This window comes from Ascidiella aspersa, chromosome 4 (assembly GCF_963924565.1).
Source record: "Ascidiella aspersa chromosome 4, kaAscAspe10.2, whole genome shotgun sequence".
Classification (NCBI taxonomy): domain Eukaryota; kingdom Metazoa; phylum Chordata; class Ascidiacea; order Phlebobranchia; family Ascidiidae; genus Ascidiella; species Ascidiella aspersa.
In genome coordinates, this window is record NC_139450.1 from 9,078,861 (window position 1) to 9,097,514 (window position 18,654).

Sequence of the window (18,654 nt, forward strand, 5' to 3'; positions counted from 1 at the left end):
TTTGTTCGTAAGATAAGTTTAAAAAATGTCCTGCATGTAAAAATGCCATTTGTAGTTGATCGTTAGTATTCAGTGTCAGATGTTCGACTAAATGTAAGACAATCCAAACGACTTTGGGGTTCTTCAACACTGCACTATACGGACTTTACTCAAAGAATACCTTTGGAATATTCAAGTCTACCTTCAGGCAGCAGTAAACCGAATACATACTCGTGGAATATTGTCATTGAGGATTAAATCGTCATAACCGTAAAATATCTCGGATTACAAATGGAGCGAGCCAATCGTCCAGGGAAAATTTTGGTGACCAAACAGAATTCGCGAGAAAACTTTAACGAGTTGGTGCACTACTGGAAGTCAAAAAGTCCAACTCCGACCACGCCAGGTAAGAAAGCAAATACATAGGACAGAGATGGGTACAATTAATATTAAAACATCGCTTACCTTTGTAAAGTGACAACTGATGGATTACAATAAATCAAACATGATTGAGCAATCCTCGGTAACACATACTTTTAATTTTAGAATTGCGCCGAAACTCGTTAAATTTTGTATGTTTTTTATATTTTAACATGCCATTTCTTAAAGGTTCTATGGCTGTTGTTCTTTGCTGTGTTGTGTTATTTGTTATAAAGTCAGTTGCAAGAGGGTATAATTATAAAAAAATAGTTTATTAAATGAAAAACGTCTGCTTTGGCGACCTTGGTGGAGATTAAAAACGGACTGTGATAGATATCCGACAAAGTTATATATCTGAAACGTTGCCTATTTTAATACTGTTTTTTATCTATTGCAGTGCTAGTTAATACTTATTTTCGCTGCAATTAAAACCGGTTACACTTGCAATTTGAAACTTGTGTACAATCGCTGCCTTCGCTACGTAACGTTTTTGAATATATATTGCAAGGCTGTTAAATTAAAAATATATCGCTCTTTATTTGCTTGGATGAAGTTTTGAGTTTTCCCGTCTTCGCCTAAAAATATACTACGGGCGCCTCCCATAGCTCTTTGCGCCAGAACTAACTGCATTCATTGCTAGTAATATGCTACAGCTATTGTTTAACGGTAAACACTTCTTGTTTTTTGCTGAGCGAGCACATCGATTGTAGCTGAATCGTTCTTGTCCTCAAATCGAATCGCGTCATCGATATTTGTGACCGCAAGCGAGCGGGCCTGCTCAAGGCCGCCCACGTCCATCCCACACTCTATATATATATGTAGTGTAGCTGATGTATGGTGTATGTGTGTCGTAACGTTTGGATGCATGGTAGGCATTTTTCGTTTCACATGTTAACCGGAAATTTGCTGTGCCCGGCACTGGACATGCAAAATGTTTTAGATACCTCCGCGTTCATTATGGAACGTTAAACACCCTTGAGAAATGTCACGAGTGCAGGTAAGTGTTCAGTACCTAATACAATTCCATTAAGTTAACCACTTCGTTAAGAGTTTCACTGATTGATGAACTTTCCTTTTCACAAAAGTATAAACTAACAACCATTAAACACAAACTCAACCATAAACCGAATAAAATCAAATTACATTAGGTTTAAAGAAGGTCAACTGTACTTCTCCAGACAAAATAAAATCTCGAGAAAAAAATCTTCTTAAACCGAAGCTGGTCTTTGTGGAACTATTTACAGTTCACTCTTATACATTTATAATTAGCGTAAATTTCCTGACTCGCTAAACTCTATTCGACGCGCATTTTCGTGTTTGGATGTTCTCGCGCCTCTCTATCGATTAGCCCGTATTAAAGCTGACAAATTGATTTGGATTGTAGTGATCGATATTGCGGCAATTCATTATTGGATTGCGTATGTAACCGCCACTATCATCTGTATTCAATTTTGATATGTTCTGTATTTGTGGGATGCCTAGAAACACATGTTTACTGGTGTTCACTAAAAATTCATTTACCAACTTCTATATTGTTAACAGGTAGCGCCACCAGCACTGGCAGTCCCATGCCGACCAAGTTATCGCCCTTTATATTTCCCATTCACATCGACGAACCGACGACGGACAAGCCTGCCGAAAAAATGCTCCACTCAGTGGCGCCAAAGTGCAAAATCCCGCCGCCAATCGCCGAGGACTTTACATTTAATGCAACAGGTATACTTTTTGTCCTCAGCGTTGTAGTATGTATGTGGTAAAGCACGGCTACGGTACATAATACTGTTAGGGTACGAATATCTCCGGTAATGCCATAAAAAGTTTAACAAATAAAGCTTACTTGGACTTTTCATTTATGTCCAACGTTTTTTGCTAAAATTAAGGTTGATTTTAACTTTAAAGCTTTAGCGTGAAAGTTCATTGGAAATAATGATTCCTCTGAGTATAGCTGTCTTATTCACGTGACTTGCTGAATATTACGTCCCGGCGCAGGGAGGTTTAGGCAAAACGTTAACTATATAATGTTCAATTTTTCTTTATAGTATAAGTAAATGTGCGAAGTATAATTGTTTGACTAAGTTTTTATTTGATTGTGTTTTACTTACCAACAAGGCCAATTCGGCTAATCTTTTTTTAGAGGCAAAATATTCCAATATAAACATCTGCACAATTTGTACATATTTGAGTAAGACGCTTGTCTTATAGATAAGTTATTAATCAATTTATAAACCTTCTTTTGCGCATTTGATTCAATAAATCAAACCAAACCCGCCTAATGGATTTACAACAAAATTATTACAGCCTGTAAAATTACCTTAAAATCGAAATACCTTGTGTTATACAGGGTAATAATACATTCAATACATTTCCATTAAAAACTAATCTCAGGACTAATCGATGCGGTCAATCCTATAGTGCACGACGCAATTTAAAAACGCAAATTAGTCTTTTGGGGTAGCTTTTATTCTTAATCTTCTTCATTACAGAACCAAGCGCCTTTTGTCGAGAAACTGTCTTTCAAAATGCCGAGCGAGTGATGTGGAAAAAAGTTCAGTGTGACAGAGCTGGTTGCAGATGTCAATCATCTGTAAGTGTTAATGCTGTTGGAAATACGCCTTTACTATAAACATTGTTTTACCCTCGGACACTTGTCGGAAGTCGTATTACCATCTCACCATATCACCATATCGAAATAATTTTGACAAATTAGGACCTTTCCATGTCAGCCTTATATTAATTGGGAAATGGGAATTAAGGTGGGTTACAAACAAAGTAAGGGCCGGGATTCACGGAAATCCCTATTCTTCAACCACTACATTGGCCTCAGGACAAGCCGCTTTATCAGCCATTTGCCGCTTTATCACTTTTTTCTCGTGTTAATTGTATTGTAATGTGACAACAAGGGGTGGATTAGGATAGCACATCGGCAAACTGGTGGGATTTGATTGTCGTTAATTCAATAATAATAAAAAAGTCTATAAGCCCGATCTTTCCCAGAACACTATTAAAAAATGTTTCAAGTTCTAAAATGCTCTTTAGGGGCCCGCCCCCCTAAGAGAACGTATAGCCACAGGACGAATAAATGAAAGTAAAGCAAGGGTTCTTTAAATTGGATAAGCTACAATACTTATAAGCAGGGGGGTGTCCGATAATATATCGGATCGAATTAATTTGGTATATTTTGGTGTAAATTGAAATTGGATAAATATCGCCAAAATCGGGTAGCGATTTTGGTATAAAAGGTCAAGTTCAAGTAAATAAAAGGTCAAGTTCACATCCCTACTGGAAATAATCATTGCGAAACGAGTCTTCCTTAAAACGTAAAAGTTTTTAGGTTTTCATGTTTGTTGTTTTTGAAGTAAATTGCAGATCACTGACAAGGTCGATTGTAGGTTATTTTCGATAATCCTTTTAAAACCTCACACCCAACAAGCCACCAACAGCAAAGTTGCAACGTAACCGCTCATTGACCGCGCTTCTCCTTTGACAGAGTCGCAAGGCCGCCAGGGTCACCCCGGCCTCCTTTTGGTCAAGCCTGACCAGCACCCCGACCCAGACTCCGAGCCCTGCCCCGACGCCGACGCACAACCCCTTCCAGCGCAACACCAAGCAACGTTCGACGCTGCACGAGTTCCCTTCACGCGTTCGCTACACCAACAAGCCCACCGGCAAGAAGGGATCGGCCGGGTCGCCCGACGGCGCCGGCACCAAGAAGTCGTCGTCGCCGTTCGTGAGGAACAGCCGCCTGACCGCCAGCGCCGGCTTCAAGCGGGAACAGTCCAGCAAAGGAAGCCGCTTGTTCAGTAGCAGCAGCAGCAGTAGCAATTGTAGTGCAGGTTTGGCCGCTTTTGTTTTTCTAATTGTAAGCAGTGGCATAAAAAACTCTTTTGACGTCAAAAATAGGTAAGCTTGAGAAGCGTGCTGTTATTAAACCGCTTGTTCAGCAGTAGCAGCAGTAGCAGTTATAGCGCAAGTTGGGCGATTTTGTTTTTCTAATTGTAGACAGGGGCGCATTAGGGATTTTTGTTTTGGGTGGCCATAAAAATAGGTAATCTTGAGAAGTGTGCTGTTATTGGACAAACTGGTGTGGAAATATGTAATCAGAGTTAAAAAGTTTGTTTGCGTTTATTTGGTTAAAGTCAGGAAATCTTTATACCTTGAAGATTTATCACATTCGGCACATACAAACTTTAGCACATTTCTCAAATACATATAAACGACTGCATTAAAATCACGTCACAAAGTTCACACGAAGCGCAAAAGAATACATTGCGTGAATCTTATGGACATATTGAAAAGACGTTATAGATCTGAGAAAACGCGAAGGATTGCATTTAACATATAGTATCCATAATATGGCAACAAATTGGAATGCAGCCGCCCCTTGGTTCGCTCCTAATGACATGCATATTGAATTGCATTGATCGGTTATAATCCGTGCAGAGACCTCGCTTCTTTATGGGGTTTATGCTTATTTTTTAAAAACAACCATTAAAAATATTACCCGTCGACTTGCAACGTTCCCTTTTTCGGTTTTGTGTTAAAATGCATTAAAACCCATCCTTCCTTGCTATATTATCCACGGTTAAGGAATTCTTTCTCGCCCGTTCGTAACGTTTCTTTTATTGAGCGAATGCGGGGACCAGGTCGAACGCTTGACGCGCGTGGCGAATTCTTCAGGGACCCTGGGCTTGGTTGAGCTTATTTTCTGCCTGTCGTCGCGAATTACTTGCTCGGTTTTAACCCGCCAAGCGCGCTCACCGTTGTTTTGATCTGCAATAACTGTCAATGCCTCGCGTCGTCAGTCGCTGGTTAAGTATGAAACGCCGCACAGACAACCTTTGATTTGCCAATAATTCTGGATTTTACTATTGGAAATGTTTGAATTATGAACGAATCCAGATGGCTTTTACAGTGTATGTATGATGTGTTTTTATTGCCGTGTCTGAAATTCGGTCAGCAGTAGGATTGAGAAAGGTTTGGAAGACAGTGGAGAATGTTGCAACTCGATAAAAAACGTGCTAACAACTCGATTTAAAACTGTGTTTCAATTGATTGGTAATAATCAGGTAAAACAGCTAAGTTTCGATTACATACTCTGCAAAGAACGTATGTGTTATATTCCTTGGAGCATAATGGTTAAAGGTTGCAGCAAGACGTGAAGATATCAACGCCCAAACAGAAAGATAATGAAGAAATATTTAAAACGCTCAAATTGCTACTTACTTCTCTATGGGCTTTGATATTCCCAATATGTTATTTTCATTTCCCAAAAGTGTCGAAACTTTGTAAACTAAACATCAACTTTTTTCTTCACGGTATAAAGCGAACCTTTTGTCATGGCTTCCTTTTATTTCAATGTCCGCTGACATTCACGTAAATTTTACAAGGGTTTTGTCAACAAACTGTTTTGAAAACATACAAAAGAGTAAACTTTCCAAAACCGTCTTCGATTACAGAAAAAGCAATTTACGAGAGTTTAATGGATGTTTTTCAGGCTATATCTGTGATAATTCGGTATCATATTGCGAAATCTAAACTATACATAAAAGTTATATGTGCGTACGTATAATCAGCCTGAAATATTGGCCATGTTATTAAAATGTTCAAAACATTTTACCTTCCAAGCCCGTTTTCAATTAATCGAAACTCCGCATCATGATCAAATATCTGTGTAAATACCATTTTCCATCACAAAGGGTTTATCGTCTATTTATGTCGTCAGTTATTGATCCATATTATTACAAAAGGGCAATCCGATTAATTTCGCTGTTGATTTTCTATGAGGGTGACACCCACATCCAAAATGTGGCTACTCTTCTAATTATTGCAAACTTTTGAAAGTCACATAATAAGGTCTATATATATACATTTATAGACCCTGCATTATTTGATGCCAACATATTAATCATAGCTAAGCAAATCGTTGTGTGACACCTTGAATCTAATTGAGAGGTTCAGGCTTACCAGCAAAAAATACGTACATTTCTTGACGACAAATAATAATTGGCAGCACTTTTGAAAACCAGGCTACGCTAATTAAACTTTTGCCACTTAAGCAAAAAAGTTAAGTGTGAGACACAAAATATACGATAAACAATCGAAAAAGAAAACAAAGGCGCGCCGATTAATGGAAACAGATTTGTTTAGAAAAACTTATACCAGTTTGCTTTTAAATTGAGGTAAAATAAATGTTGCTTTTTATTTTATTGCAACATTTTCTTATTCTTATAACAGCGTAAGGCAATAAATCGTTTAGCAGAAAGGTCAAGCCCGTGCGATGGAAGCACCAATAGTCACGATATTGTCATATGTACGCCAGCCCGTCAGCCTGCCGACTTGGTTCAAATGTAAACCTATTTGCCTCTACAAATCGCACAATGAACTGAGAACAGCAATATGCTGCAGGGAAACGCCGTTTGCGAAAAAAAACAAACACTAAACGATAGAATAGCTCGATCGGAAGTCAAAAAGGCTGCAGAGTCCTCTCGCTTTTTGTCAGTAACTCGTCAGCTGTAGTTTTGTTGGCGGTAGAAGTGTTGTGCGTAAGTTGGCTGTGCGCTGCACTTGTGTTAAGCGCGACTTCAGTTTTAGGAATGTAACGCAATAAACGCAGAAACCTATTTTTGTTCACGGCTAACCGAACGGCCCTTTTTTGTTCACGGTATTGGTAATTTGTTCACGGTATTCGTAAGGCGGCTCAAAATTTATTTGACAATGGCCCTTACGTAATCACTATATCGACCGGTTATATTGATTCCATTTGGCAATAATACAGGATAATTTGTCCAAGTTTGCCTGTTTTGCTTCTAGACTTGACATCAGCATTAGCACCCGTTTTGTGTGCGGTTGTGTGAGAAACGTTAATAATATCATTTTAATGTAACTGATCTATACAGTAATAGGTATTAGGTACTGTTCCTAATGTAAACCACATTAGTCTAAATAGCTTTTGGTCAGATTTTATAGCCGTGGCGAGTGCGATTCACCTTGGTCAGTTATGCAACATACCGTATAGCCAAATTGCTGATTAAACCACTTTTTTCGCATTTGTCCCAGTTCCGTTAAATTCTTGTTGTCCAGAACAGTCAGCGCGAATCGACCCATGATTGGACGATTCACCAATAAGCACCCTTGATGCTCCGCTATTCCCTTTTCGGTAGCTTAATCTCCGGTTAGAAACATCATATTGGTCAAAGCTTCTAGAGGTCGCTTTGCCCTGTTTTCATCAGTCGACGTGAATACGCTTACCCCCAGCAATCAAACGGACGAACTCCCGTAACGGGAGGGCAAATGAGAATCCGTTCTTTCCATTGGATGGCTTTATCACGTGTTCCTTTTGTAGATATATAAGGACGTGTAGAGTAATATTTATTTTGAACTAGAATAGGCCGAGTGGCGATAAACTAAAGTTTAACTTTTATATAAGCTTGGCTTGATCAAAATTGTTGCCTATTCACCATGTATTTTAAACGAATTTGATATTTAAAATTGGCTTGTCTTTTTTCGAAAGTTGTATATTTACACACGAAAATATTACGATTTACAAAATTACAATGGAGAACAAACCAAAGTCGAGTAACATAAATGCCAAACGTAAAAACGCGATAATGCAAAGATAACCACGTCGTTCAGTCAAATTAATAGGAAGCATTTAAATTGATTAAAAGCTGCAAATTGTTGGAAATTGACGGCACTTTTCAGGAGAGAAAATCTGCCTGATGTAAAATTCATCTTTGCGAGGAAAAACAATTTCCTGGGATTTACGACTCCACCTTGTTGTCTCAGCGTCGAGCAAGATTGCTCGTGAAGGCTTACGAGGAAAAAAAATTCCGCTGTCAAGGTCGCGAGGACTGCGAACCAATTCCGCAAGTTGCTTACAAAGGGCCTCGAGTTTCTTGGACGCATGTCACTCCCGTGTGGCTTTAGAAGATCAGTCACTTTTTTGCTTTCTCGACGCTCTTTGAAAAAGGTTAAAAACTATACACAGTGTGGCCGACCTAGAATGGACGACACGCGAATCGGCTACAGAAGCCCAGTATTCCAAAAGGAGTATTAAATAATATTTTTGTTGCATTTTAACGGTTATAGCGCGTGCACCGTGTTGTTCTGTCTATGGGAGAAGGATTGAAAAAGGAATACAGCTGAATCGCAACGTCGCCCACGCTTTTCTACTTTTTTTGTTCAAATAGCGAAATAGATGCCTACCAGTGGTGTGATTTCGGTACGTCGCTGTTAGCACATTTAGGTTCAACATTTTCCAATAGGATTTTCCCTGGTTAAAAGGCGACACTGATTTATAGAAAGGTGGTTGTGCCATTTGACGTTGAGAATAATGAACATTTGCACTGCAATTTAGTTAAGGTAAACTTGCACAGGGGCACCTAAATGTTGCTTGCTGTGTTTTACGCCCTAGTTTACGCCCTATAGCGGGAAAAACGTAGTTAAGGACTACGTTTTCTTTTTTAGCAACGGCTTGGTTGTCGAATTTTGCTTGTAAAAGCTAAGTGCATTTCTTTGAAAACTATGCCTTAGATTAGAAGAACCTTTGAAATATTTCTAGTAACTGCCTATTTCGGGAAACGTGCATTACTTTTTTTATAAATGTCAAAATCAGTTATGATGTTGTTTGGAGTTTTTTGTGGCATCCGCAATTGTAATTGAACCGCAATTGTAATTGAAAGTCCACTATATAGGCAACCTATCACTACTGGAAACCTCCATTTTCGGGGTGTGATTGTGTTTCGGCACATACACACATCCACATAACAGGGCACGCGTACAATAAGTCAGCGACGAAATATGCCCCGTTCGAGTTTACTGTGCTGCGGTCAGGCCGTGATTCGAAGTCCCTCGCTACCGCAACAGATTAACTCGCCTGTCGATTGAAGCGGTAGTTTCAATGAATTATGCATACGCCTGGCGGCACCTTACCTATTGACGTTTCCTATGCGACGATGACAGGCGTTCTGGACACACGTGGGTGTTGACCGCCGATCAATTAGCGCGTTTATAGACGGCGCCGCCGTGGCTTTGCAAGGGGAACTTCAAGTTACTTTTAGATTTCACGCCAGGTCTGACCGGAGTCAGCGATGGAGAGAAAATGGTGCCTACGGTTGCATTGTGATATTGATTTGTGGCCATTGGTTTTACTGTAAATAGACCAACTTGATTTTTAACCTTTTTTTTTATTTAGCCTATCGATTTCGGTTTTATTAGCTTGCCTTTATTTTGGCATGGCGAAAAATAGCACGAATGTAACTTCTTAGGCGAGTTTAAAGTGGCTATGTAAGCTGACCTAAATGCAGGCCAGAATTAGTTTCGGAACGTTTTACGTACTTACTGCTATAATGGCCCAACTGATAGCGAACCTATATTTAGACTTATTTAGATCACATTATTTGCGGCCAAGAAGTATGGCGCTACTTAATACTTGAGCTACTGCCGTTGTTCCCGTTTGGGATGCATGATGAATGACCGGGTGACATACTGTGCTTTTTTCGCCCTGTAACCTTTTGCTTAAGGACCCGCGTTGTAACTAATCGGCGTGCTAAAAGCCGTGTTGCTGTCCAACGATGTTCACGAACATCGGGCACGTAAATCGTTTAACGTGGACAGTTGGTTTTGCAAAAAAACAAATTGTGCAGATCGGTCTATACCTATTTATAGCGCTTTGCAAGGAAGTTGAACTATACCAGGCTATAGTTAGAACAGCACCTGAGTGAGTGGTCTAACTCTGCGACAGGCAACCAAATGACGTTTTTAGCGGAGTATCTTATTCTATTCTAGCAACAAAGGAAATACAGGTTAACTTGCAAAATAGCACTTGTAACGCCAGGTTGTTCTTTTTTTAATTAAATATGTATTCGAACATTAAATTACCAATGCTGCAATCGTCCGGCAAAAGTTGTATCATATAATGTTGCGTGTTTTCAGTAACTCGCAATAAAGTTGTGCGTGATGGTCAGCAGTTACAGGTAGGCAATATGAATGTGAAGAGCTCGCAAGGTAATCCAATGTTATTAGCAACCCGTAACAACTTGTTTGCTACATTCACCGGAATATAGGACTACTTTTTGTTTGTTTTGTTATTTTCTAGTTTATACAAGGCTTTGCCGACTGAAACTTGTCGAGTTTGTCCTCTCGGCCTGTATGGTTTTGAAAGTGTCACTGTTAATAATAGTGAAAGTGTTTTACGAATAGTCTACAGTAGCAGTAACTACAAACTAGCCAATGGATATTTCTAATTTGTTATCGAGGTTCGCGGTTATGGGTAGAAGACAGGATGCATAATATTTTCTAATTTTTGTTTTATTATTGGCTCCATATCCTATCTTACCCAGCCACCAAATCCATCGTGCTATGTGCTTGTACTCTAATTGACTGTTAATTCGCAGACACTAAGGCGAGTGAATCTGGCGACCTGTCGTCGCTGCGCAGTAAAAAGGCTTCCCTCAAATTGGTCAACCTCCGACGCAAGATGAGCAAGGACCAACTGAATCCGCAACAACCGCAACAACAGGCCGAGCCGAAAAAGCGGCAAACTCCAACATTTACGATCGACGAAGGCTTTCTGGACGTCACCGTAAACAAGGACGACGGCGGTAAGAGGCCTTGGGCGACATCTTTTTTCAGGGTTTTTAACTTTTTCAGTAGCTTTAGTGTCTTATTGCTGTATTGTCAGATAATGTAACTTCATTGCATACCTGTATGTTTTATGGCTTTCCGTAACTAGAAATCTGCTTGCAAATTATTAACTTTGCCATTTCGAGTTTTATGTTTTATGACTTTCGGTAACTAGAAATCTGCTTGCAAATTATTAACTTTGCTATTACAAACTTGACAGAAATAGAACAAGAGCGTGTCATGACGTTATGGAAAGGTGTCTCGGCTGTAATTATGTTCCGCAATAATTCATTGCTAGTTTGTATTTTGAACGAAAATTGAGAAAATGACACGGACAAAGATTTTGTTGTACTAATAACCTTTAACTTTGGAAGTTAACAGATTATCGGAAACTATCTTTTAAACAGCTATTCTAGTTAAATAAATTTTGCGATACACGTAATCCAAACCTAAATTGCGAAAACCGCTATATGTCGCCAGAGAACATGATTTATTGATTTTAAATATTTCTAGCCGGTACCAAGCAAAATCATAGACGCAGACCGTTAAAAAATTAAAACTATGTACTAAATCATCAAAATGCAAAAGCAACAAATATTTTCCTACTTTGTGCAAGATTCTTTTTAAATTCGTTAATTGTTACTTTACAGTAAATCAATCTTCCTAAATACTATGAAGGCTTTCGCAATCAATTTATATTTCCATGTAAGGTGCCGTAAGCCAAAAAGGCAAACTAACAATGCTCTTCACTCTTCCTAATCTGTGCCAAACACGGTTTCATAATTAACGTGGTGATTCGTGCACTTTTCAGGCCTGCTTTCTCCAGTCGACTATGGCTACCTGACGACCGACGAGACATCGCTCAAGCGTCGCTCGCACAGCTTTTCCAAGGCCGACCTTTACATCTACCAGAAGCGCCAGCAAGCCTCCGCCGAACTGACTCATTCCTCACAAGAAGATCCGACAGCGTGAGTGCATTTTCGATTCTTTGTTAGCTTTGAGGTGACAAAACATTGCGAGTGTCGATATATCGCATGTTTCTGTCGTTACATTACTGACGTTAAACTCGCAACCCAACCACACAAAATTAAAGTACCCGCCCTAAACTTAGTTGAAAGTACAGTTTCCAAACGTAAATGAGGGCAATCGTGTTCGCTTGACCGTGACGGCCTTTCTATTTCCCGGAAATCCACCTTAAGTTTCTCACGTATTAAGACGCATGGATTTCTCGGGTCAAAATAGGGGGTTTGATTGCCTTAGTTAAACTCAAAAAATGTAAAGTACAAATTAAAAACTTAAAATAATTATTTATAATATTGCAATAAATCTTTGCGGGTCGATTCGGTTAAATTTAAGCTACATCCGTTAAAAACCTCAGTCGTCGTGCCTTGTGTGATGCTGTAATGATAATTTATCCTGTTTACTCAAATGATAAAACGGCATTTCTGTCACTGACGAAGTGCTCACGCTTTTGTATTTAAAACACTAACCTGAAACCTCATCAAGTGTCTGAGTCGTGTCGTTTTGTTCGCTTGCAAAATAGTGTGATACGCGCTCGCCCAATGTGCAATAGTTTGTCGGTGTTTATGTGCAAACAAAATGCTACTCTTGGTCTTTTTATGTAATACCGTATATAGATCTTGAACGATAATGATGCGAGCATATAGACAGGACGTTTATCTTAATGTGAAATACATGATACTTGAAATGACTTGTCATCGTATGTTGTAAAATATATTCGACTTAACTGTAGCTCTTCGAAAACGCCAAACTGCTGTTCTTTGAAAAGTTAGTATAAATTTTACCACTTATATAAAGGGGAGTTGAAACTTTAAGTTTTAGGCTGCTGCGGTTGCTTTTTTTTGCTTGGTGCGGTTGCTTTGAGTTTTTGCCGTGCATGGGTATGACGCAAATTCGTTAAAATTTGAGAGTTCTGCCAAAATGTAGTGCGAGAATGCATAAGCTTAGCATCGACAGACTTTTTGGCACCCGCCACGATTACGCATCATCGTAACCTTAGTCATAACTTGTTTTTTTTATAATTTATAGTTCATTGTTCGTTTTGAGCAGCAAGAGTTTCGTTTCTATTCATTTTCGCGGGAGTTGCCAACATTGCACTCTTGGCTTTTTTGCATCTATCGCTCAAATATAGCGCATGACTATATGAGCAACAAAATTCAACGCCTTATTAAGAAATCGCAACCCCTGTACCGAAACTTAAACTTCAAAAGGATTGGTATCGGTGCGAAGGGACAAGTATATACGCTTCTACACTTGTCGTGTAATTAATGTGCGAAGCCACTTGTGTTCGATTACAACTGAAAAAAATTTTACTTTTTGCGCGGGAACCTTTTCCCGAACCCTGTAGACCTGTCACTCTGCCAAGGCGTCAAGCCACGGGTTTTTGCGTTTTCAGGCAATTAATCGGCCGATGCGGGTGTTGCCGTGTTAGCTATTTTTAGACCCGGGTTATTGCGTGGACAAGGCACTTTTATGGCGTAGCGTTTATTCAAGTGTATGATGTTTATTTTGCTTGTAGAGATGTGATGTCAAGGGGGTGTGGAAAAATCCGTAGAGGTAGATGACGTCAGTTTTGAGGATAAGATGGGAGTATCTTAAGTCAGTTGCGCCATTTGTTTGTTGTTTTCTCCTTGTGCGTTTTAACAACATCACCGTCGGCCGCTATTCAGAGTCATCTATTACGGGTGTGGGACGCGGGTAGATAAGTTCTACAAAGGTGTGTTGTAGGTAGCAATGCTCTGTCGTTTTTCTTAGTTAGGTTCGTTGAAATTGCTGCTTTTTTACAATTTGTTTGTTAAGGCGATCGAAAGTGCAGCCAGCAGCAAGGAATGATATTCATTTAAAGTCGTTCTGTGTCAAATACTAAGCACAATATTTGCAGAAATGGTGTATTTCGCTTGCAACAGAGCTCGAGATTTTAACCACTATTGCTTCCTCCGTACGGTGTTCAATTTGAATCTGACTGTTGCGCTTACTCCAGGAACAGAACTTACACTTTGCGCGACAGTTTACCCTTGGTGAATATATAGCCAGGTCAATTGTCCCTAGGTCGGGGTATTTTGGGCAGCCAGAGAGTTATCAAATATGGATGGAAAACAAAACCTATTCTTCTCCTGACTCGGGGTAAAAAAGCCTTTTAATTCTATTCAAGGCAAAGTTACGTATTTTATTCCTATTAGCGTATAATTCAAAGTACTCTATTTTTATTTTTGCTCTGAAAATTTTTGATTTAATTGTATTATTTTTTTTTCTAATACCATTTTGTTGCACCCGTACTATACTATCGGAATCCCGGTCCCGACTTCCAGCCGTCGCAGCACGAACTTTTTGCACCTGGAAGATATCAAACGTCACATACCGCCTGTGACGTTGCAATTTCCATGCCAGGAAGCGAAGGCAAGTGTGCCGGCAAGAAGTCCGCGCATCCGTCGAATACAACCAGCAACCCACGTCATCAGTTCACCCCTTGATTTGTCAAAGGGCAGGTTTCGGGTGGTCAGTAATGATATTGGGGCGCAAACGCGGAAGGCGAAAACTTTGGTGTCGCATTTTAAGTTGGCAAAGTTTGTCTTAAGGCGAATGCTTTTAACGCATTTGATTAATGTTTTTGTATGTAAAAGCAGCTTCTCAGAAAACTAGTTTTGCCTTTGATGTTGAAAGCTAAAGGATTTGTATTCGTTCGTATGGGCCTTTGTGCGTGAGGATGACTTTTGGTACTGCAATGTGGCTTGGTAGATTGGTTTAGCAGTATTCAACGATTTTCGCCTTGTTTCTAGCAAATGATTTGCCGACGCCCTTTCGGAGTCACGTAGCAATATCTGTCTGGCTGATGGTTTAATATTGATGAATGCTGTACGCTTTAAGTAGAGTAACGTTTAACAGGCACGTCGCCGTTTTTGCGTTACATTTTTTATAAATGTGTTAAAACAAAAAATAAAATGAGATAGTTTGCAATTGATTTAACACAAATAATAAAAATGGTAAACTATATAGTGCAAATGACTAAATCGCAAAGGGAGTTTTTGAATCAGACGCCATATGTTTCATTATGCAGTGAAACGCATTTCTACCAACAAAACGTTACTTCTACCCATAGAAGTAAATTTCTACCAACAAAACAGAGTATAGTTAGGTATAAGGAATTTTGTTTTAAGAGCGTGTGGCCGTGCATGGTAGCTGTTAATGGCAATAAGAAGTACGCAGTTCGAATTGCTGCAAACATGCGGTGACACTGACCTGTTTTTACGTGTACATTAAATCCGTTTGTTTTGTTAAAAAGTTCAGTTTTGTTTTGTTTTTACCTGTGTCTAAATATATTTCAAAGTAAGACTTAACCTAATCTACGAATTTCCATAAAACGTTCATGTGTGTCGTCGATTTGGGCAAAGTTTTACTAACGCCAGCCAACATTAATTGTTATTGTTTGTTTGTTTGCACAATTGCTCAGACCTCTGAAATACACTTTACCCGCTCTATTGTTAGAGGGGAAGAAAATCAAATTCAACCAAAGGCGGTGTTTGATTACAAAACAAAACGGGTTTGGGAGAAAAGCAGTTTACCAGCCCGCAAAAAACAAACATTTTATTTCGGAATCTTCGAAATGAGATAGCCGCCCACAAGGCTGTAAATGAATGGTAGGCCCTATAGTAGATATGCCTCTGCGGTTGTTTTTTGCCCTTGTGTTCTTCAAAACTTAGTTTTATATCTCAAGGGAGCTTGATTGAATTACGTTTTACTCGAAGCCTCGAACAAAACGCTTCAGCTATATAATAGAGTTGATTTGTGACCATATGAATAGTTTTAACTCATTTGACAATATGTTTTCAGTCAGTCCTATTATCACACGCAGTGCAAACACGTTTTCAGAAATCAGTTTTTACAAATAAACTTGCAACCCAGTATAGCAATTATATTTGAACATAATTATGTCACGTCATTTCTGTCTGTGTCGTGCAGTTTTTTTTAACGAAAAGGGACAATTAGATGCAAACAAAAGTAGCAGATCCATTAGTGCTATAATTTTAACTTTTGTTGATAAAAATATTAACTTGACGACGTGGTAGAATTTCAGTCCATAAAGTGTTGCTGTGTTTAGCTGTCAAGAGGTATTTTCGTATACAATTTTCAGTCAGTTTATAAAGTTAGCTTTTCGATAGTATTTTAGCCCAGCTTCGAACCGCGTAATTTTGTGCAGAACTTTTACTGGTGACTGTGACTATTTCCATTTTCTTGTGGAGTGTATTCTATACCGATTGCGAATTGAATTTATTTAAAAGATTGTGCTGCGGCTAACATTTTCGCTTCAGTTCTGACATATTTGAGGGGGATTTTTAATATTTTTTTTGTGTTTTATTACCTTGGATAAGAGGCTTTTAATTACCATCTAAGAGACAAAAAACATATCTCATTTAACTTCTAAAAGATAGCATAAGTGTCATACATGGCGTGTTTTGTGCCTTATTAATCGAAAACGGCGTCAGTTAAGTTTAGAATTACTTGAACGTAAAGCAGTTATAGTTGCGCCACTGTGTTTTCTACCAGCGTGGTACATCGAGTTCCAGCATGTCAATGGTTCCCCAAAGGCTTCCATGCAGTCCCGAAGCGCTGTAAGTTTTCCATGTAGATCAGCGTCGGTTTCTCCATGCCTCTGCCAAGTACAAACCGTAAAGCGTTTGAAAAGCGTGCTACAACCAAGCTTACCGTATAATCGTGTGCTTTTCGTCAACTAACCGGTCTCGATATTTTTTTGCAACGCTGAACTTGTGACTCTCCAAAAGGGTTGCGTCGAATACAGCGTTCGGCCAAGTTACGAAGCCATTTAGAAAAACAGTCTTTTTTGCCCACTTTTTGAGTCAGGTGAAGAGTGACGACATAATTCGCCCTTTAGGGTTTGTAAAAAATATACACAGTTAAAAATGATTATAAACCTCTCCTTTATTTAAAAAATCGCTTTCTCATTTCCGTAGCGTGTTATTTTTCCTGCTTGGCAAACACCTGTAGCGGCAAGAAAGCTACGCTTCGCGTTGTCGTCAATTGCGACAGGCAGTCGCGATCGGGTTTTCGTGAAAAAAAGGGGCGTGCTCGTCAATATGTAAAACGGGTTTGCGACACGCCAATACGATGCTACGCGAAAATAACAAGCGTAAATCAATCGCTATGGCGCAAGGCGAAATAGCTTACGTAGTGAAAGGGAACCTGGACTGAGTATTTAGGTTTTTGTTAAGGTGAACAAATCGCGAGCACCACTAAACAATTCGTGTAGTATAAATTTGCTGCTTGTGCACTTGCAGAATCAGAACTTTGTGTCAATATTTAGAAATGAAGTTGTAAACAGAATGTATAAACTTTGGTAAAGCGCTTAAACTAGAATAAGCTATGTGGATTAAATTGTATTCATTTTGTTAGGTTTGGGTAACTTTGTTCGAAAATAATGTTGTATCGGTACTCGTCCTATACTAGAATTGAATCAGTGACGGTCTGAAGGTAAATTAATATGGGAATTACAGTCATGATTAAAGGAATTACAGCCACGATATTTCTATCTTGAAAATATTTTTTTAATACGGTAGGTTCATAACTGAAGTTAACAAAACTTTTGACGCGAAGCAAATCTAATTTCCTTGTCTGGGCATAGTAATGACATGATTTTGTATCAGATTGGAATTTTGTCCGAAACATCGGTTATCGATATCTGGATAACATGACAAGTATCGGACATCTTTATCGTTCTGTGTATGTTAGGTTTCCAAGTCGGGTACCGGCTTGTGATTCCAGTGCGCAACCCATCTCCGGTTTGTTTTGATTTTGAACGCACACCTTCTGCCGTTGCCCTTGAATAGCCCCCTTTATGCTGGCCATATCTTGGCTGTACACTGGCTTTATGCTAGCTGTATACTGTGAAGGCGACGTCGTTGTGTTATTAGCGCATTGTCAACTGATTTATGTTTTTGCGTGTCGGACTTGGCTAGGCAAATTGTTAAAGACTGCAAACGAGATTTCAACTGCCATGAGCAAAAGCATTGTGCAGCATTGAGCAGCGTTAAGCAGCGTCAGGACAGACCAGCACGTTTGATTGATGCACGCCAGTCCCTAATGACTTCAAATCCAATCTGAAGCTAATGCGTAAAGTTCGCGACATTCTAGCGTTTCCATTCAAGCGAGCGCAAGTTTAGATTCAAAATGCAAATTGGACAACCTATTGTAAAGACATCAAACAAAATCAAGACGGGCATGTTTAATTGGAAAGCAGTTCAAAGTAGTTTATAATGTTTCTATATTATAATGCGGGACTTATTCTGTCGACTAGGTAATTTAAAATAGCCATTGCCAATTATTGAGATCTTGACAAGAAAGTGGTCTACTCAGGGATCTCGTTCTATCGACTGTCTGTTATTGATTTTTCCCTTGATCGTTTGAAGTCTACCGCACGCTCAACGCGTCCGACATCCGTGTTAAACGATCGCATCTGCGGAAATATGGCCTTGTAATGCCGTCGGCTTATCGCGGATTTACGGGATTGCATCTTACGCCGACGTCACATCGTTACCGGGGATTCAAGGCGAAGAACAGTGACGCTAAGCGATAGCCTTGGTTATTTTTAAAGCCGTTTTT

General features: G+C 39.3%; 1 protein-coding gene across 1 annotated transcript in view; it reads left to right on the top strand.

Annotated features, from left to right (window-relative positions):
* Window positions 1–270: 270 nt before the first annotated feature.
* LOC146147040 (uncharacterized) overlaps window positions 271–18,654 on the top strand; it is a 104,499-nt gene continuing 86,115 nt past the window's right edge. The window contains exons 1-6 of the mRNA XM_083387901.1: window positions 271–385; window positions 1,942–2,115; window positions 2,883–2,983; window positions 3,887–4,232; window positions 10,794–11,000; window positions 11,834–11,990. Coding sequence (XP_083244027.1) covers window positions 271–385; window positions 1,942–2,115; window positions 2,883–2,983; window positions 3,887–4,232; window positions 10,794–11,000; window positions 11,834–11,990 — 1,100 coding nt within the window. The remainder of the gene's footprint in view (window positions 386–1,941; window positions 2,116–2,882; window positions 2,984–3,886; window positions 4,233–10,793; window positions 11,001–11,833; window positions 11,991–18,654) is intronic.